This window comes from Vipera ursinii (genome assembly GCF_947247035.1).
Source record: "Vipera ursinii genome assembly, chromosome: 4".
NCBI lineage: Eukaryota > Metazoa > Chordata > Lepidosauria > Squamata > Viperidae > Vipera > Vipera ursinii.
Window position 1 is genome coordinate 85,957,447 of NC_139514.1, and position 21,578 is coordinate 85,979,024.

Here is a 21,578-nt window from a genome sequence, read left to right on the forward strand (position 1 = left end):
CCAAGGTCAGATAAAAAGGTCGCTTCGGGAACTTTGCCATCATGCCTGGAGAGTAAACTGTTAAGAGGCACTGCAATTCGGCCTTTCATTGTCATCACTCCTCAGCAGCACATAGGGTGTAATTTTTCTATAGACATTTAGTAAATTTGCAGTTTTATCTAACATAAATTTCAGTTAGTTCCAACTTGTAATTGAATAAACTGTAAAAAAAAAACAACTCTAAAATTCTACCTAAGTAATTCACAAGTAAGAACACAGGCTTAAGGTTTCATAAGTCCTGGGAAAAAAATAGTTCACAATTTCAGCACGTTTTCATATGCTGTTTTCAAAATTCTTAAAGGGATAAATATGCAAAATAGTTGTTACAGAATAAAATGGCTAGTACTTAAGACATTGCAAATGCTCCATTTTAAAATAGATTGGCTTAAGTTATGTCTTGTTTCAGCTCCTTGTCATTAAAATAACTGACAAGTAATATACCATTTTGTGGAATGGGCAAACTCAGATTACACACACTGAAGACATCAGTTGTTTTAACCTCGCAACAACATTTCTTGGTAGCTGCAAGCTTACAGATATTAACATTGATAAGGTGGCATATAACTGGCTCGTTTTTACCCAGGGTGAAGTCTTCAGAACATATATTTTTTCAGAAATCAAATAAAATATTTTTCTCTCCTTATCTGAAGCTCTGGTTTTAGCAAAAAAAAACAACAACCACCAAACACCTTGTTTCAGACAATAACAGTCTAATTTTAAATTATATATTTTTTCAGGTATTCTAGAAAGTTGTTTGAATATACATAACTATAAATAGATACTTCATCACTTTTCTTTGATTTAATAAATAACTAATGCAATGGTCTAAATTTGATATATATATGGTTGGTATACGCCTAAGGCCATGTGCTTTTCAGTTTCTATATAAAGGTACATTGCTGCTATCTAGTACATTAAATGAATGGAGCAATATTCCAATTTGAAATATTGAAGTAGAAATGTAATTCTGCAAGTACCCAGTATAGAATTGTGACAAAAATAAAACATCTGAATTGTGCTACAATTGTCTAGCACTACATATATTTTTTTCTTTCTCTCAGATGTATATCAAGACTTTTAGAACCACTTATATTTTACATGTTTAAGCTAAGCCATATTTTACAAGAAAATAATCCTTAATTATGCATAGTGTAATATATCCCATATAATTTATTTGTGCTGTTCATACTTGTATTAGTGTTCCAAATGTATTTTTGAAAGTTATAATTTGTTTTTTCCTGATAAGATTTTATTTTGTTTTAAACAAAAGGACAAAGAGATAGAAAGAAGTAGGAATGGCATACTATGAAAGGAACCATTTTCCCCCAGAATAAGAGTAACAACCTGACAATTTCAGATTTTTTTTTTTAAAAAGCAGTTTCTTTCTCTTCCTCCTCATGGATCAAAATCAGAACTAGTGTATTTATCTTGTATAGAGAAAAGCTTTGTAACCAAGACTAACAGAACGCATATATTTCTTAAGCTAGATTCAAGTCCATAACATTTTTTAAAAAACATTTTTTTTACTATCAGTTCAAGTTTCTCAAATTCTCATTAAATTTGTAGTGATCCAGAAGGCAAATGATCATGTTGATTATCTCCACTCTCCAGTTCTATAAAAAGAAATATGAAATTCATGATGAACTACACTCTAAATTATAACAAGTAATATGCTTATAATATGTGTTGCATCAGAACTTAATAAAAATATTAAGCTAAGCATACTTTGAACAATAAAAATATCCCAACTTGGCCTACAATCAGTATTAAAGACAAATGAAATAAATCTCTAAATGCATTAACTTTGAATTTCCAAAACAGTTAAAACTAGAAAAAATAAATTTGTATCCCTGCTTTTTCCATTCTTTTCCCTAGCTCATTTTTATTTTACCTTCCATGTATCATATTTATTTCTTATGGAATTATTTGTAATTATTGTTCTGACTGAAAGAACAAAATCCGTACTACTATACTGAATTCTAATGATAAGTATGTTATATATTTTCTAATCTAGAAAAGACTCTAATTGTGTAATTTTGAGATCAATGCTCTATGCAAACAACAACCATGTGAGTGCTTATGTGGTTTCTCAGATACTTAAATGATATAAAAATAAAGATAAAACATATTTGTCGCTAAGTCTACATTTACAAAGTAATACTTTGTTCCTAGAAAAAAAATCTCCAAAATTACCTACCAAGTAAAATTCTCGTTTCACACAGATTTTCTTTTAAAACATTATTTAATGCAACTGAGCTAATAGAGGATGCTGATAAGCCACTTGTTTCGTTACGATCTTCCTCTATAGAAATATTCCAGTTCTCAGTTGGTATGTTACTACTCATTGATTCAGGCACTGCAACTTTTTTAGATTCTCCCTTTAAAGTTAAGAGAAAAAATCATTAATTACTATGGAAGGGGTAGAACCTGAAAAGAAGTTTAATTGATAAATTCCAAGAATAAAATTATTAAATTTGATGGAATCAGACTTTATAGTATTTGAAGTCAGCAAAATGACAGCTTATCCACTGCTTAAGAACATTTCTGAAGAAAATCAAGTATTTTAGCAACAAGCATGGTTCACAGAAGCACATATAGTATTACACTGCAACACATACCAGGGAAGAACAACCTTTGAACTTTAGCTTATATGCAGTTACCGGATTGTTTTTCTATACCCCCCACCCAGTGTGCTTTCCAAACCTCAATGGCAAACTTTTGAAAATCTGAGATCTCTTACTCATTTTGATGGGCAAATAACACAAATTGTATAAAATATCTGCATTACCAAAAATAAATATATTTTATTACATATGTTTGCAACATACCCAATATCCTAGTGCTTTCAAGATATCTAATTTACACATTGGACATGTTCTCTGTTCCAGCAACCAGGGATCAATGCACAGCTTATGGAAGATATGTCTAAAGACAGAAACACTACCATCAAAATCAAGTAAAAGGACATTCTAAAACCAAATTTTATATTTATAGAATAAAATCAGCTGGTCAAAAATGATAATAAAAGCTTAATATAGGAAGTTTATTTTCATCTTGAGTTTGACAAACTCTGAATAAAGAAATGCCTCACTTGCCAATATATTATTTAGGCTCATAATTCATATCTTTACAAGATGCTATGTACAATAACAGCACAATTATAAACTAACACAAAAATGTAATATGCAATGAAAGCTATAGGTGGCATTCAGAGAACTGTTGCAGAACAGGTATCAATTATGCTTCCTGGTTTGTGCAAAGCAAAATTTACAGGTGTTTAATTTCTGTTTCATTTATTTAGAAGATATCAATTACCATGAAATTGCCTATCTCACAAGATCAAGCAAAAATGACACGCTCCATCACTGAAGCTATATTGGTTAGTGGGTCTTCAGAAGTGTCTCTTTTCTATCATGGTGCCCATCTTACAGGATTAACCTCCTCCCTGACATACACAGCCAACCTTGCTGCTTTCTGCAAATCCATAAAGACCTGGCTATATTGTGGGGCCCTTTATGGTGTCTGAGCTTGATTGTTACCACTAATGTTACTTAGTAGGATAATGAAATGTCTGCAAGAAAACAACCAAGCTCAGAGTCCACCAAAGAACCCACAGTTTAATTCAATATTCTCTTCTACTGGGACCTGGAGCTCTTATGAGGGTACATTCTGCATTTTTTGTGTGGGACTATTGCTATTTTAAGCCATTTTTAACAGATATGGCTATGATTGTTTTTATTGGTCTGGGTAAATAGGTTACCATATAAATATGTTAAATAAATAAAAAATAAAAGTTACGTATGTGAAAGTAAGCCCTGATCTCCTGATAAATTTCCTAAACAAGCAATAAAAAGACTGATATCTCTTGTAATATGAATTATTGTTGAAATATTTTATAACCTGAAGACATAGTTAATGATCACTCATTTAAGGAGAATAGATTATCCAGTGTGAGATCAATAAGGAAAATGAACCATCTCTTCTAAATATATTCTAGCAGAAATAGGTTTGGTAATGAAATTTTATGTTTGCCTTTAGATCTGATATTTCTATTCCACAAAAAATAGTAATTCTTACAATACTTTAAGTTGTAAAAAATTAAAAAGGAAAACTTGCCTTAACATCAATCATAATAACATCAATCAAAACAAGTTCTCTTAAATTTATTAGATTTAGTGTATATCCCAGTTTTTTTCAGAATGGCATACAATGTACTCCTTTTTCCTGTAACAGTCATATTGTGAGATAGATTTAGTGACTCCAATCTTTATACTTGAATGAACTACATATTGGCTAATAGCTTCAATGTGTGTACCCCCTTTTAAACATCCTGTGGACTTTTTTTCTTAAATATTTCTAATCAAGACCCATTGAAACAAAGTTAAAATGTTTAATAATCTTACTTGCAAGGCAGAAGTCGAACAGTATCTTTTGCTTTATAGTTTTCGATGCATATAGCACAATTCTCTGTATCAATAGCCCAACACTTAAAAAAAAATAAAGCCACATTTAAGTACATTGGTAATACAGAAACAGCTTGAAATATCTACACTCGGGGCCAATTCTAAGAAGTAATCAATATATTCAGTCAGGTAATAGAACCAGAATTTTTTGAAAAATGAAAGACGAGGATAATTGTGAGCAGTGTTGCTGTCTTCTATTGTTTTTATTGAAACCCTGAATTCCATTAGTTGGAACTTTGTACAAAGGAAATAGGATTTGAAAATTAAATAAGTCTAAGACCTGGAAACAAATAGTTGTTAATTGCTTCACGTAGGGGGAATCTTCACTGCCTGCCTCCCCCTGTGCCTTCACTTTGTTAAATCGATCAACCGGCTAGAAGTTTACAGTAGCAGGCCGAGCGTGCAGGCAGAGGCACAGTAGGAGGCAGGTGGTGCAGATTCCCTGTACATGAGATCAGGATTTTCCCCCTGCTACACAGTCAGCGGTTGCAGGGCATGTGGGGCAGCTTCTCCCCTTCCCCACCTGTGTTGCCTCATGGCAGCAGCACTGGGACAATGCAAAAGTGGGCCAGCGGCCATGCGGCTGTTGGTACCACTGCCGTGAGGTGAGACAGGTGTCAGAAAAAAAATAAGACATCCCCCGAAAATAAGACCTAATGGAGGCAAAAATTTTATAATACTGGGTTTTATTTTCGGGGAAACACGGTAGTTGTCAACTCACAACTGCAAAAAATTATGCCTGACCTACCAGAACATACTTACGACCCAAGTTCAAAGTTGTAACAGCTGCACTCCCACTCACGGTCATGTGATCAGATTTGGGGAGCTTGGCAACTGGCTTACTTTTATGGCTGTTTGCAGCCTCACATAGTCATGTGACCATGATTTTTTTATCTTTGCTGGTTTCTTGTGTTTATTTCTGGTTTATGACAAAAAAAGGCCCCTTGGGTAAACTGAATTGCTTAATGACCACAGCAAAAAAGTTGTAAAAAAGATTATAAAATCAGGTCTGGTCATATGCTGACCCGCTTAATGAATTAAAGCAAAAAAAAGTTGAAAGGGATCTCAGAGATCTTCTAGTCCAATCCCCTGCTCAAGCAAGACAGCCTATACCATTTCAGACAAATGCTCAATTACAGTCAAAAGTTGAAGACTATCAGTAATTACTGCACTGGTTGCCAATAGTTATCTGTAACAATTTAAAAATTAATTTTAATCTATAAATCCCTATAGGTAAAGGTAAAGGTTCCCCCGCACATGCCTGCTAGTCGTTTCCGATTCTAGGGGCAGGTGCTCATCTCTGTTTCAAAGCCGAAGAGCCAGCGCTTGTCTGAGGACGTCTCTGTGGTCATGTGGCCGGCATGATTAGACGCCAAAGGCGCACGGAACGCTGTTACCTTCCCACCATAGTGGTCCCTATTTTTCTACTTGCATTTTTACGTGCTTTCGAACTGCTAGGTTGGCAGAAGCTGGGACGAGTAACAGGCGCTCACTCTGTTATGCGGCACTTGGGATTCGACCCGCCAAACTGCCGACCTTCTGATCGACAAGCTCAGTGTCCTAACCCACTGAGCCACTGCGTCCGTAATCCCTATACAGGTTGTTTATACAAATAGGACCACCTCTTTTGCACAGAAGTAACTAGTCTGTATTGACTGGTATGTATACTCCATCCAAATTTTCTGCTATTTGCTTAAGGTGAAAGGGACATTGGCCTGTAAATAAAATTTTTCATTAGTGGCACCTATACTTTGGAACAGCATTGTCCCAAATAAGGGACACTTTTATCTGGAAACACCATTATTTTAGGAGTTCCAAAAACTAATTAAAACTTGATTATTCTGAAAGGTATTTAGATACAAGGATGCTGCTACTACATGAACTGTATTTACTGTTTTTTTTTATTAAACTAGGATTATTTATTAGTTTGTGATTTAGATACATTTCATGATTTTAGCAATGCAAATCATGAGAAACTTACTTAGATTTATAGTTTATTGAAACACAGCATATAAACTCAATTTCATACAAAGATATGAAGGAATGTGTCAATACATGAGATACGACTGTCAGTATAGTTAGTTAGCTAGCTGATTAATTGCAAATTGAAAGAAAATATAGCAAGTAACAAAGACATCTATTGATCCTACTAAATTTCCACTGATAATTTATATGGAGTAAAAATGCATTCATCTTGAAAGGAATTGCAAATATTTTTTTAAAAAATCATTATTAAAAATGAAGTTTATTATTCCCAATGCTAAATTTAGGTAATTACCTTATCTTCATCTTTTAGAGTATAGAGTGGCAGCTGAGCAATTGCGCCAATTGTTTCTTCTCTCTGACCCTTAAAAAAAAAGACACATCAATGTGTGTGTTACACAGAAACATCTTCCTGGGTAATAAACACTGATCTAAGATCTGTCATAGCACAAGTAACTCTGTACCATGAGACTTCCTTGGTGCTTTCTGAGCTCGTAGTTTTCTTGCAAATGTTTCATTACCAAAATAGGTAACACCATCAGTGCTTCAAGGGAGTGGGCTTTGCTCTTCTTTTTATATACTGGTGGTTTGCCCTGTCAGTGTTGCTGGATTCTTGGTAGTTCCTAGATTAGGCTGTGGTTTACTATTAGTATGCTTGTTTGTGTTGGTAATTCCTTGATTAGGGCAGTATTATAAGATGAAGATAAAATGAAAATCCACAGAATATAAGAACCAAAATGAACACAATAGTAAAATTTAGATATGATAACCATTTTGCTAATATTCCCTTTTTCTGAGCCAAACAGTTACAATGGCTTTATGTTAAAAAATTAAGACTTCCAAGAATATTTGCTCAAATGGCTTGATCCATTAGTTAAGAACCATAGCAAAATATTTCCACTGGTTAATATTCAAGCAAAGGGTTTAAACAATAAGATATAATTCAACAGGGGAATAAGTAAGTTTTTCAACTAGTGAAGAAAAATGTAGGATGAAAGAGGCAATTGTACAGTGAGGGAAAATATTATTTGATACCCTGTTGATTTTATAAGTTTTCCCACTGACAAAGAAATGATCAGTCTATAATTGTATTGGTAGGTTTATTTTAACAGTGGGAGACAGAATAACAACAAAAAAATCCAGAAAAATGCATTTCAAAAAAGTTATAAATTGACTTGCATTTTAATGAGTGAAATAAGTATTTGACCCTTTTGCAAAACATGACATAATACTTGGTGACAATCAGAGAGGTCTTGTAGTTGGTCACCAGGTTTGCACACATCTCAAGAAAACATTTCCTCACTCAATGTGGCCCTGGTAAGCCAAAAATTTGCACACTCATGCTCTGTGGATTCTATCTAGATGTGGGCTGAATAAGATGACTTTGAAGGGCCCTGATACTCTGTGATCCTTTGATTTATAATAGTAAAGATAGACAAATAGGTTGAAGAGAAGAGCAAGCAGCAAAAGAGAAACATGAGAAAAAAATCACATTGTTTTCCATCATATCTGCTTTATGCCTAATTTATGTAAATCTGTACTAGAGAAACTGAAGTTGCAAGGACTAAAACGATGAGCTTATTTCACTGTGTTTGCTCAGCAGAGCCATGAAAAATGTTTGAAATGTAATATATAGGAACAAGGACAAAGCATTTTTTAAAAAAATTGTTAAAGCAGTTATGCTAGAACAGGGGTGTCAAACTGCTGGCCCGCAGGCCGGATGCATCATGCTGATACCGTGCCCACCCGATTGCTGGCAATGGAAAAAAAATTGTGGTATGTCGTGACATGTCACATGACGTTGCAAGTTTGACACCCCTGTGCTAAAAGTAGCTCAGGAGCAGCTGTTTCAACAATTCAAATACTGTTAAGTATTTGTACAACACCTGATTGTTGAAAAACTTCTTTTGACAGTTCTGTACAGCCTCAGCTTGTAGTATATTGTTAAATTAATTAAAGAGGCAGTTCAACTTGGTTACACCTCCACAGATAATAGAAAAATAAGAATAAGCATAACAATTTGTTTCATCAACTGAAAATAACTGCTACCTAATTCTCGCTTAAAGTACTAATCTGAACTATTTTTCAGGTATATCTAGTCCTGGAAACAAGTTATAACAGATAGTAACAGGCAAATTTCAGGTTAAACAGCATTCAAAGATTAGGCAGGAAGATGCACTAACATTACACAAGGTAAAAAGATAATCACCACCAATAATTACCTGGCTTCTAAAGTGTGATCCAGTATAGAGAAAACGTTGTACGTAAAAAAATATAAGCCATGCTAAAGATATAATCATCATTGTGATAAACGCAATTGCTACAAACACAACTGACTGTCCATTGATATATTCTTGTATATGTTGTTTACCAACACTAATAGTCATTTTTACTGGAATTCCTCTTAGGACTGGCTCCAGGATCTCCATTCCTTTTGGATACCCAACCATAATTACTACTGTATTAGCAGTACCTATTGAAAAGAAGAAAAACAGGAATCAGATGCACTCTTCTACATCTCTTATTTGCTGAAAGAAACTCAAGCTATCTTGCTGATAGTTATAAGTAAATTAAAACTGTTCCTGCCATAGTTTTATTTCCAAGGTCTCTTGGTCCCAAGAAGATGACTAGGAACTAAAGGGGGAGTAGGTAAGGATATCTCCTAGAATGATCACCTCTTGCCCTAAAGTATAAAAATTAAATCTGCTCATCTTTTTTAAGCAAGACTTTTTCCTTGTGTATTCTCCAGTTGCTTTGGAAAACACACAGATTGCTACAACAAACAGATAAAGCATGAGTATGCAAAATAATTAAAATAGAATTTAGACAGTAGTTAAGATTCATGTTAAAATTAAATGAAATGTTGGCAGCATTTTTTCTGCCACATATGTTCCAAATATTTAAGCTACTGGCCCATGATTAAAGGCAAGGATGGTTCATATTTAAAGAAAAAAATTCTTGAGATCTGAAAGGAACAGGACAGTGATGATTTCTACTGGATGGACATTGGGAGTTTTTACAGCTCAGTTTATTTAGGCTTCACACTAATGGAATAAAATAATTGTATTTAAATACGTAGGTCTGTAGTTTTTTTTAAAAAATAGAACTATAAACATAAAGGCATTTTAATGAGAAAATCTAGTTTTAGATTTTACTATTTAACAGAATTTTATCAAGAATGCATTCCAAATGTGCTATGAGAAGGGGAAGTGGGCTATGATTGAACCCTATTTTTTCCAGCCCAGTTTTTCCCATGATCTCTGCCTCCCCCCAATTTCCACATGTATTACAGCTTCTGTGGGCTTTAGAACTAACAACTGGAAGTTCATATATTTTGCTTTCCTGATGGAACAGATATTATGTTTATCATTCGTTGCTTAGACATCAGCAACATGCAATTTTTCTATTATGTCCTTAACATTTTATATATATAGCAAATACTGAAAAATCCACAGTAAAGCTACCTGGTGTTTCAAAACTTTCACTGTAGCCCAGTGGTATTTTGAATTCCTCTGCCTCCAGCATACCCCTCCAGAATATATGTAGCCACTCTGAGACAGATTAGGAATCTCAATAATAAAAACAAACAAAACTAAACAAAAAGAAAAGTTATAGAAAAAAAAACACAAAAACATAAAGCCTTTGCAAGACTTAGAGGAATCACATATGGTAATTGCTTTAGCAATGAGGCCATTGGAAACAATCAAGACAATCCTCTCATAAACTAATTTGACTAACCAAAAATTAAAAAAAATAATAAATTTCAAGAAAAATGACCTAAGACAGAAAAGGCCCACCAGATGTTACTGAATTATAACTCCCAGCAGTCCAGACAATCTAGACACTAAGAGTTCAGCCCATCTGCAAGGCCAAAATCCACTTTCTTCTATAAAGCAACAACTTCGGTTTCTTTCTCAGCAAGACTATCCAAAGTTGATTTCCTGCACATCATATAGATAATATGCCATCCTAGAATTTACACACAATATCTGTCAGAATTTTTACAATTATTAGACATCTGAAGCAATAAACGATGCTTAGTTTCCCTAAAACTGAAAGGCACATAATCATCAAAACTGAATATAATGGTAAATTCTTCATATATATAATATATATAATATAAATTCTTCATATAGAAATTCATTAAATAGCATGAGTCTAATTAGCCTAATTTTCTTTGTGATATTTGAAATAGCATCACTTTTTTCCATAAAAGGAGCAGGAAAATTTTGTTACCTCCCATGAGTTTCTTGACTCAACCAATATCTCCTTGTTATCGCATCACAGAAAAAAACCTGTAATTACATCTACCTGTAGTTTCCAACATACTTCTGGGTGACAGTCTGAAGAGTTTGCTTCATTTTAAAGAAGATTGTAGCTAAACCCCACTTTTATTTCACAATATCCTATTTCAAGTTAAAGCAGGCTTCTCCTTTCCCTTGACCAAATGGCAACAGGTTGATCATACCGAGTTTCGCCACTTCAGAGGGAAAGATCCTGTTTTTACCTTCCCACTCTCTTACCATCGCTGCCGGCACCCACCCAACCCCGTTCGCAACAAAAATAGTTTTCAAATTACTTTCCTTATTTCTCCCCTCACTACACTGACCGAGGTACGGCATAGAGGTAAGAGTGGAGTTGCCGAACTGAGGCTCGTTGTAGATGACCACGGCGGCCGCTTTCCTTCTTGCTGCGTTGGCAACTTTGTCCTTCAAAGGACAACCTCCGAGGGCCACTAAGGCTATCCAGGACTGAGGCGACGAGAAGGGCGCTCCCGCCTTTTTTTCTCCCGAGGAGCTTCCGGGCTGCATGGGTATCTCGTATTCCACCTTCGGGTCACAGCCCGCCATGTGGTGGGCTGTTCCGCCGCAAGGGATGCCCACTAGGCCCTGCGCGCTCTCCTTGGGCGAGCTGTGCCCGTAGCGGCCGCTTTCCGCACTGTCCCGCACTGTGCGGTTGGTGCCCGGCTCAGTGTACACCGTGCTCACCCAGGCTGTGTACCAGACCAGCGACCAGGAGACCCGCGGGCATCCCCCCACCGCCAGGAAAAGTAGCGTCACGCGGTGCGACAGCCCCATTGTTTCCGGATGTACAAGGCGAGCGGGCAAGCCGGCGTCTGAGGCAGAGTGGTCTCGCCCGCTCACTTGGGATACGGGTTTCCGCGGCGTAAGCAAGCGCTTCTGGATTGCCGCCTTGCCCAAGAGGCGGCCCACCTGGCGGGCAGACTGGCGCCTGAGCCTGGGAGAAAGAGGCGGTGACTAAGCTCCCTCAGGTTCTCCTTTTTCTCCTCCTCCGCGCCAGGTTTCCGAGCGCTTCGGCCGCGCACCTTTACGCGCGAGCATTTTTAGCCAGGCTTCCAAAGAGGACCAGAAGACTTGGGATTCTTCGACTGCAGCCGAGCCGAGTCGCGGGGCTCAGCACTCCGACCAAACACTTATTACGTCTAGCTTGGAGCTTGAGACTCCTCTGCTTGCGCTTCCCATCTCGGCGTGCGATTCAGCCGCTGAAGTCTTTCCCCGTAGAGCAGAGATAGGGAACTATGGTTCTTTTACGATTTGTGAACTTCAACTCCCAGAATTCCTGAGCCAGCCAGTTGAAGTTCACAGATGGTAAAAAGGCCATAGGTCCCACCCCTGCCGTAGAGCAAGCCAGTAGAAAAAAAGGGCCTGGTTCAGGAGAAATAGCGTGGGGTGAAGCTTGGGTGAGAGACTTTGTTCTTGCTCTGTGGACTCTGGTTACATTTCGGCGCGGGAAATAGGCCGTATTAAACCGAGCCGCTAAGAAGGTCAGCTCGTCGTGAAAACTTTTTTATTCATTAGCAGGGCTTTGTTTAGCATTTCGGCAGCAGTATGAGGAATTACGCTATGGATTTGATTTGGACCTTGGCAAATTTAAATGTAGCTGACTGGCGAATACTAGGAGTTGAAGTCCGCCCATCATAAACTTACACTAAAATCCCTATTCCCTCCACCCTTTCACCTTTTTATTGAAAGCTATGTTTTGTTGTAGAAAAGTTGATCTGGGGCTTAACTGCAGACATAAGAATTAAATCAGTTGAAAAACCTGGTACACACGTGATGGCTTTTGTCATCAAGCATATATTGTCCCCCCAACAATGCTTATTGAATCTTCACATTTTCCTTAAAGCAATTGTACTTTTTTTTAAACTGAGAACAAGCTTTACACTTTCTGTATTGAAACTGACTTCATCCTTGCTCTTGTCACATTAAAAGTTTATACGGTAGTCGATCTACATTAAAAGGAAATTAGCATAAATGATTACATATGTAAAGAAATAAAATACTACACATGTATGCTTTTTTTTTGCTTTTATGAAAAAACATTGGGACATTAAGATTATACCCTTGTCAAAAGAAAACTCTTCATCATGGTTCAGTCCAAGCCGGGGATAAACAACATGGCAACTGCTTAGAAAGAAGGTTGCAGTTTATTGAAGAGGAGAGCCAGACAGGAAGATGGCTCTGGAAGAAAATGGGAAAAGGATGAACACATGTAGGGAGTGGGTTTTTATACCCTCTTAAGCCTTTTGTTTGGAGTTGTTTCCTGTTGCTGTTTGAAGCTATTTCTTGTGTCATGTATTCTGACCTGAGTCTGGGTGTGCCCTTTGGCATCTGTGGGTTAATCCTATTATGTCCTGTCTTAGAGTTTGGCTGGGGTATGTAGATTTTAGGTGTCTTTGTCTTCTTAATCTTCTAACTAGGGGCATCCAATCTTCCTGAATGGTTTACATTTGCATTTGTACAGAGCTGGTTTCTGCTTGGGGGAGGGAGACTTGGGGCTATTAAGAAAAACTGGGCATGTTTTTCTGACTCTTTAAAATCCTCTGAGGAAATATATTTTTCTGCCCTTTTAATATTTCCTTATCTGGGGGGCTGACTTCCCACATTTATTTATTTATTTATTAATGGGACTTATATCCCGCCCTATCTCCTGAGGGACTCACGGCGGCTAACAACAACAAAAATTAAAGGTCTCTGTACAGTAAATTAAAATTTAAAATTGAAATAAATTAAAGATTAGAGTTAAAATTGTAAACATAATTAAAATCCCTGTCAGTCCAGGTCAGCCAGGTGGAAAAGGAGTGTTTTGAGGCCGCGGCAAAAGGACTGGAGATCTTGGGCCATCCGAAGCTCATGGGGGAGCTGGTTCCACAGGGCTGGCGCTCCCACAGAGAAGGCTCTTCCCCTGGGGGTTGCAAGCTGACATTATCTAGCCAACGGTACCCTGAGGAGGCCTTCTCTGTGTGAGTGTACTGGGCGATGGGAATTTGTTCCCGGCAGCAGATGGTCCTGCAAGTATCCCGGACCTAAGCCATGTAGGGCTTTAAAGGTAAGTACCAGCACCTTAAATCTCACCCGGAGGGCAACCGGTAGCCAATGCAGCTCACGCAGGAGGGGTGTAATATGGGAGCATCGGGGTGCTCCCATCACTAACCGTGCAGCTGCACTCTGCACTAGTTGAAGCTTCCAGATGGTCTTCAAGGGCAGCCCCATGTAGAGAGCATTGCAGTAGTCTATACAGGAGGTAACGAGTGCGTGGGTGACTGTACGTAGGGCATCTCAGTCCAGAAAGGGGCGCAACTGGTGTACCAGGCAAATCTGGGCAAATGCCCCCCTAGCCACGACTCCAATATGATCTTCAAAACTGAGTCGTGAATCCAGGAGGATGCCCAGGTTGCGTGCTCTATCAACTGGAGGTAACATCTCTCCTCCTATAATCAAAGATCGAACCTCTTGGACTAAACGAGATGTTGGTATGTAAAGCCACTCAGTCTTGGCCGGGTTGAGCCGGAGCCTGTTCTTTCCCATCCAAATCTGTACCGCTTCCAGGTAACGGGACATCACATCGAGGGCATCACTTGGTTGGTTCGGGGTGGAGATGAAAAGCTGGGTATCATCAGCATACTGATTATACTTCACCCCGAAGCCACGGATGATCTCTCTCAGCGGCTTCATATAGATGTTGAACAGGAGGGGCGAGAGCACCGATCCCTGAGGCACCCCACAACTAAGGGGCCTAGGGGTTGACCTCTGCCTCCCTGCCAACACCGTCTGCGAACAGCCCGAGAGGTAGGAGGAGAACCATCGTAGAACGGTGCCTCCCACTCCCAGCCCCTCAAGACGATGCAGCAAGATACCGTGGTCAATGGTATCAAAAGCCGCTGAGAGATATAATAGGACCAGGACAGAGGAGTAACCCCTATTTCGGGCCCGCCAGAGATCATTCACCAGCGCGACCAATGCCGTCTCCGTGCTATACCCGGGCCTGAAACCCGATTGGTACGGATCCAGATACTCAGTTTCCTCCAGGACCAAAGGGAGCTGCCGTGCCACCACGCTCTCAATGACTTTCGCAAGAAAGCGAAGGTTGGAGACAGGACGAAAGTTGTTTAAAATAGCTGGATCCAATGCAAGTTTCTTAAGGAGGGGCCTTACTACCGCCTCTTTCATAACATCCTTGTTATGTGCTCCTGGCCACTTTCTTTCATGACCAGAAGACAAGCTCGCCTGACCAATAACCAGCCAAGACACAGTGAAGGCCTTTTGTTTCATTTATTGCAACAAGCGGGGAGAGAAGCTATCAAAACTTGGTTCTCTCCAAAGTTTCAACCCAAAATATTCCCATTTTTATAGATCCCTGGCCCTGGCTGCATATCCCTCCTCTTTCCCCATTGGCTGAGGTACTATGAGGTTACACTCTTTCCGACTGCCTCCTACATATTTCCTGCTACATGCTAAATCATACATCCCATGTACATTAAAATTAAGAGATGATTTATGCAAGGTTTGTCAGTTAATATTAATCAACTAATTGCACATGTGCAGTTGCTTGAGTTCTAGCCCCCTTTTTGTGACCTTTTAGAAAAAAATAGGTTCTTTCCTGTTTTGCTACTTATCTTTTCTTACAGATGTATTGATAGCTTCTTCCTTTCCCACTCTTAAGACCCAGCTAATTTTTGCCTACGTGTTTCACTTAGCATCCTTTCTTTGTGCTGTCCTGGTTCTCATCTTCTCCATCCACCTAGTACAATACAACTTTATTGATTAGCCCTTGGGCCATATCAAAGTACAAAGTTCCAGCAACAAACCGTCACCAAAACTAGATAAAAGCAATCCGAAATGGAATTTGATAAAATACAATTTAAAATGGAATTAAAATACAATTTAAGTTAAAATAGTAATAAAATACAAATTTAAGATATAGATAAAATATGGTAACATTATATTTCGGAGTCGCCCTTACAATCTACCCCAATCAGTCCCACATATGCAGATCTTAACTGGATCATTTTGTTTAAATACTGTGCTACGTTGAATGTTATTTTCAAGTTCTGGCCGGACATAAGGTAATTTATTTTGATATGGGGATCCCAATGGGTCATTCATTTGGTATATAGACCAAGATACCTGTCTCTCACCCTCTTATACAAACAACAGTCAAATAGGATGTGAGCCAGGTCCTCTACCTCTGCCGCTCCGCAAATGCAGAGACGCTCATTATACGGTATAGCATGAAATCTCCCATATCTGACCATTGTATCAAGCTGTTCAAATCTCGCTCTCGTAAATATCTCCCTAAGATGTTTTGGGAGTTGTAACTTCAAATAACTGTCCACTTGAAAAGTACATTTGTATTTACTCAGCCATTTCAAGTTACCCGCCTTACTAAGGATAGCTATATCAGTTTGTGCTTCTATATCCTTAATTCTTTGGGCAACTCTTTTTTTAGATTGTTCTCCTGTTACGCAAAAAACAGGAAGGCCACAGCTTCTTACAAAATTTGTTAGTTTGGTGATCCAGAAGATTTGTGATTGCAGTTTTATTTGCTCTAGTAGGTATAATTTGGGGAGTCTATCAGTCTCCATTTCATTGACTTTGCACCAGTAGTTATAAGCTCTAATTTTAGATAATGCCTGAATTGTATGAATTCCCAATTCAGCTCTAACTGCTGCAGCAGATGTTCTTGGATCTACACCCAAAATTCATCTCAGATGCTGGGACTGTGTTTGTTCTAAAGCTGTGGTTGAATAAAGACCCCAAATTTCTGCTCCATACAAGAGCATTGTCGTAACCTTAGCCTTATAAACTTTGAGTAGTGGAGCTAGGGACCCTGGGTAACTATGGTTCTTTAGTTTGAGCAATAAATTCAAACGGGCTTTTGCTCTAAATGTACTTCGTTGATGATGGCAGGCCCAAGATCCAGTCTTGGAAAAAGTTACTCCCAAATATACAAAGGTATTAACCTGCTCAATTGGTTCACCATCTAATTGCCACTTATGTCTCTGATGGTTTCTTCCAAACACCATTATTTTCGATTTGGATTTGCTAATAATTAGGGAGTTATCCTGGCAATAAGAGCTGAATCTTCTTAATAGCCTACGTAATCCTACTTGTGAGTATGATAATAAAATCATATCATCAGCATAAAGCAAGCTGTTACAGTAAGTATTTAGGATCATCGGCATGTGTACCATGGTATCCTTCATTAACCCTGGCAAGTCATTCATGTATAAATTAAATAATAATGGGGCCAGGATACACCCTTGCCTTATCCCTTTATTTGTGTGAATCCTGTTAGTCAGGGCCCCATTAACCCCATACCCCACCCTCAAACAGGTGCTTGTGTAAAGGGCTTTAATCAAAGCCAGAAGTCTGGGTTCTATTTTAAGAGATGTCAATTTACTCCATAGTACGTCTCTATTTACCATATCAAATGCTGCTGTAAGGTCTATAAAAGCAGCAAACAGGGGTCTCCTCTTATAGGCATATTTGGCAATTAGATGGTTCAAAACAAAGCAGTTATCAATAGTAGATCTGTTCTGTCTAAAACCTGCTTGTTCTTCTGTGAGGATGTTGTTTTCCTCTACCCAGATTTCAATTCTGTTCAAAAGGTACCTAGCATATATTTTTGCTACAATGTCAATCAGGCTGATGGGCCTATAATTACTAGGATCCTTTTTATTCCCTTTTTTATATATGGGGACAACTATTGCCATCTTCCACCTGTCTGGTATATGGCAGATGTTATTTATGTGTGTAAAAAGACCTGCTAATACAGGGCCCCACCAGTTGGGAAATTTCTTAAATAATTCTGCTGATAAAAAGTCCTCGCCTGGGGCTTTATTGCTCTTTAAGCTTTTAATGATGGACTGTATCTCCTTTTCTGAGACTGGTGGCCAAAGGGGGGAGAGTTCTAGGATTTACCAAATCACTGTTTAAAAATAATTTCTTTACCGGTTCGGTGGGGGCAAACAAGCACTGATAATAATTCTCCCAGTCCGCAGCAGAGATTGGTATGTCAAATGCAAATCTCCATTCCTTCAGAATACCTGCTATAGAGTGCCAAAATAATACTGAATTATGACTTCTGGCAGCCAACTCAAGTTCTGACCAGATTGAAATGGCAAAACATTTTTTCTTTAATGTTATAGTTTTTTTATATTCCTTTCTTGTGTGCAGCATCTTAGCTTGTATATAGGCAGTGGGATTCCTCTGGGCAAGCCTCATGGCTGCCTTCAATTTCTTTTTCTGTCACTGGCAATCAGGATCAAACCAGCGAGGTCTACCCACTTGGGCTCTTTTTGTAGTAGGTTTAGCTGTTAGGTGTTTCTTCAGTATGTTACAAAGATTGGAGAATGCATTGAAGGCTGACATCCAGTCAGTAGTAGATGACTGTATTGTTCTAGCCCACTTAGTAGCATTCTCTGTTTTAAGGCATTCTAATATTGCCTTAGTATCAACTTTGGCCCAAATTAACCTTTTATTTTGGGTCACCTCTACCTTTTTGGTGAGCCATCTGTCAGCCATGTTATATGGTCTTAAATCTGAGCGTCCTCGCAATGTCACACTTACAGGCTGATGGTCGCTATTGTCGCTAAGGTGTACTGTGACCTCTGAGAAGAGGTCAGCCTTATCTCTAGACACACAAAAGAGATACAAAAGAGATACACTACTTGAATTGGCTGAGTGGTATGTATAAGGGTATGTATAATTCTTGTCCTTACCTCCCAAAATTTGGAGATTACCCTTAAAAATTAAGGAGACTAGGAGCAGGCCAGCGGCATTACTTTTACAGTCTCTCGAGAGCCACTGAGGATGGTTATCAAAGAACTCCCCTGAGATTCCCTTCTTCTGGGCAAGCTCATACAGAGAGGGACCCAGTCTAGCGTTCAGATCTCCTAATAATACCACTATGGACTGAGGGTACAATATAGATATATCTTCTAAGATAACTTCCAAGCCCATCCAATATTCAAAATTATAGTGCTGGGATGTGCTTGGAGGGATGTACACATTTACCAATATTAACTCAAACTGGTCATATTCAAATTTGACAGCTAGAAAGTAAGGATACTTATCTTCGTTATATAATTTCTCTCCCTGCCATTGCAACTCTTCCTTTATAAGAATGCATAGCCCACCAGAGGGTCTCCCTTTGTTCTTTGTTTTTAGGGCTGGGGAGGCCCATCCCTGAAAGCCTGGCAATTGTACTGGTTCATCCACTTCGGTTAGCCAGGTTTCTTGAAAGGCTATTACGTCAAATCTAGAGAGAAAGCTCATTAGTCCACTATCAACCATCCTTTTCCTGATCTTGTTGTTGCTCCTCGATATCTCGGTTGCCAGTGTGCCTCTGCTCTTGCTCCAAGAATGATTTTTTTTCCAAAGAGCAGGTACTCTGGCTTAAGTCTATAAATGTAGATTTATGTCCATTTTTGGAGGGGCATGGCTGAGGGTTCATCTTGTGGAAAGATGTTGTGGGAACTTCTAAATCAAATGAGGATGGAAGCTGGATTATGTCCTTAGTGTTTGTCAGCTTAGGGGGCACTGTGTGATGAAGCCCTTTGTCTTTCAGTTGTTTCTCAGAGGCTGGGTCAGTCAGTGCAGTTACTCCACTCTCAGCCTGTGTGACAACACCTTTTTTACTGTTGAGATAAAGGCAGATTGTTGATTAAATATCTTGTCACAAGGTTGCGTGTTTAGTGGAGCCAAATTAAATAGAGGCTTTGCTGTAGATTGGGTTGTTGTCAGTGCCTCTTTTAGGTCGTCCAATCTTTGAATGATGTTAACTTGCTCAGGTTCTGGCAATGCACTGAATAGGTCAATCAACATTTCCTCTGGCACATCCTCGTATATTGCTTCTTTGCTTTCTCAGGTTCAGTTCAGTTGCAGCAGCCTCAGGCTTAGTAGTGTGAGGGCTGTTGCAGCCTAGATTTAAAGCGACAGTTCCCTCTTGGTGACGCTGTTTCAGGAGTGGGCACACTTTTTCTGAGCAAAAGACCCTTATTGGAAATATTGAGAAAAAGCTCAGAAAGGGCTTCATTCTGAAGAGCATGGAGGGAATTGTGGCCTGCTTGAATGATAGGAGAATTCTCATACATTGTGTTCTTGCTGGCAGCCACTCTGCATGTAGTAGATCTATCAGAGTGAATTCACAGCGGAGCAGCTGGCTCAGGGACAGCCTAATAGCTTTTCTATTGCTCCAACACCTTCTATTTACTCTCTTGTCATAAATTTGCAAAGTAACCTGGTTAGTTTGCAGACTGTAGTTATATTGGTCATCTCTTAGACCTTTGCCTGATTGAGTGTTTTCTCTGTAGGTGTTCACATTTTTGGGAGGAGAACAGGGTCCTTCTCTAGTTTCACCTTCTGAGTTAGCCATCCCATGTCTGTCCATGGTTATCCTCCCAAGTCCTTCCACAGTATTTGGGTGGCTCCTAACAAACTCTGCAAAAGACTCTTTCAGACAATCAACCTTATCCATGACAATTGACAAGAGATTATATATTGAGTCTACAGTTTGAGCTGTAAGCAAACATTGTCTAGAGAGGAAGTCTGTCACATTTTCCCCCTTCAAATTTGTTACATCTCCCTCCTGTGTAAAAGAGGCTGTTGCCAGATTCCAAGGAGGGGAGCCATTCTCCAAGAGGGAGGAGGACAACTCCACACGCTGTCTGCTCTCCAGTTCGGTTTATAAGTCCCATTCCAATGAGTCACATAAATTAAATTTATCTGATAAGGTGCCTGCGAATGAGTTACTTACTGGAGCAGACTGTTTGCAATATAATCCTCCATTTTCTGCTGCTTCAAAGGCTTGGATATACTTTCTGCTGCAGAGTGCTGTCTCTTCCTTCTTTTCCCCATTCAGGTTTGTTAAAACAGGTTTAAAAATAAGTTTAAAACTATGGTTTAAAAGGTTGAAATGGGTTAAAAATGGGTTTAAAAAGTTTAAAAGAGGTAGGTTAAAATACAATATTAAAAGAGGTTAAAAAGTTAAAATAAAAATAAAGTAAAATAAAATAAAACTTTTACTTTTGGAGGAGCTCTTTACAGCCTTTGCTGCCTCTCCACCCAATATATGCAAATCCATCCACCTAGTAAATTTCCACTGGAGCATATTCAGTTTTAAATTTCTCTTTCAATATTAAAATTTGGAGACCTTTCATTTATTTCTATCATCCTCATTTATTGTTATTTTCTTGTTTTTATATGTATGTCTGCTTCTGGCATTTAATCATCTTGAACTGTTTTATTTTTCAATGATCTTGAATTGTGATTACAATTTTCAGATTTCCAAACTAATGTGGTTATACTACTACTGGAAACAATGTTTAGACTTAAAAGGATAAATGGCTGAGTTCATACCTTACACCAGGCAATAATGTACTTCATTAATAAAATAATTCTAATTTCCATTAATACTTTATTAATATTTGATTGTATTAACATTTAATGTTTGATTAGTGTGTTACAATGATCATGTCATTCATAAGTGGAAATGAACAAGTAGGGCAAAATAAGGAAAACATTTTTATCCATTTTTGAAATACATTCTTTGGTTAACTAGCAGTAGATAAAATAATGCTTATTTCTTCCACAAGCACTATATTACTTGCTGTGTAATTGTACCCAGTTACAATTATAATTTTAAATCATTTTTCACCAGAAATATAGCTGATATAAAATATGATAATTGTCATGGAGCTGTTTTGTTAGAAAGCTTAATGCCTGCTAGTCTTCAAACATTAATATTACAGATATATAACTATATTAAAATACTGTCCATGTTAAGTCA

The 21,578-nt window shown here is 38.2% G+C and overlaps 1 protein-coding gene across 1 annotated transcript; it reads right to left on the minus strand.

Annotated features, from left to right (window-relative positions):
* Window positions 1-735: 735 nt before the first annotated feature.
* RNF149 (ring finger protein 149) lies at window positions 736-11,980 on the minus strand. Its single transcript, XM_083363010.1, has 7 exons — window positions 11,095-11,980; window positions 8,708-8,958; window positions 6,781-6,849; window positions 4,443-4,525; window positions 2,868-2,964; window positions 2,237-2,417; window positions 736-1,652 (listed from the first exon to the last, which is right to left on the minus strand). Exons 1-7 carry the CDS (start codon window positions 11,561-11,563, stop codon window positions 1,594-1,596), a joined length of 1,209 nt encoding a protein of 402 aa, XP_083219136.1. The 5' UTR covers window positions 11,564-11,980; the 3' UTR covers window positions 736-1,593.
* Between the last annotated feature and the right edge of the window lie 9,598 nt (window positions 11,981-21,578).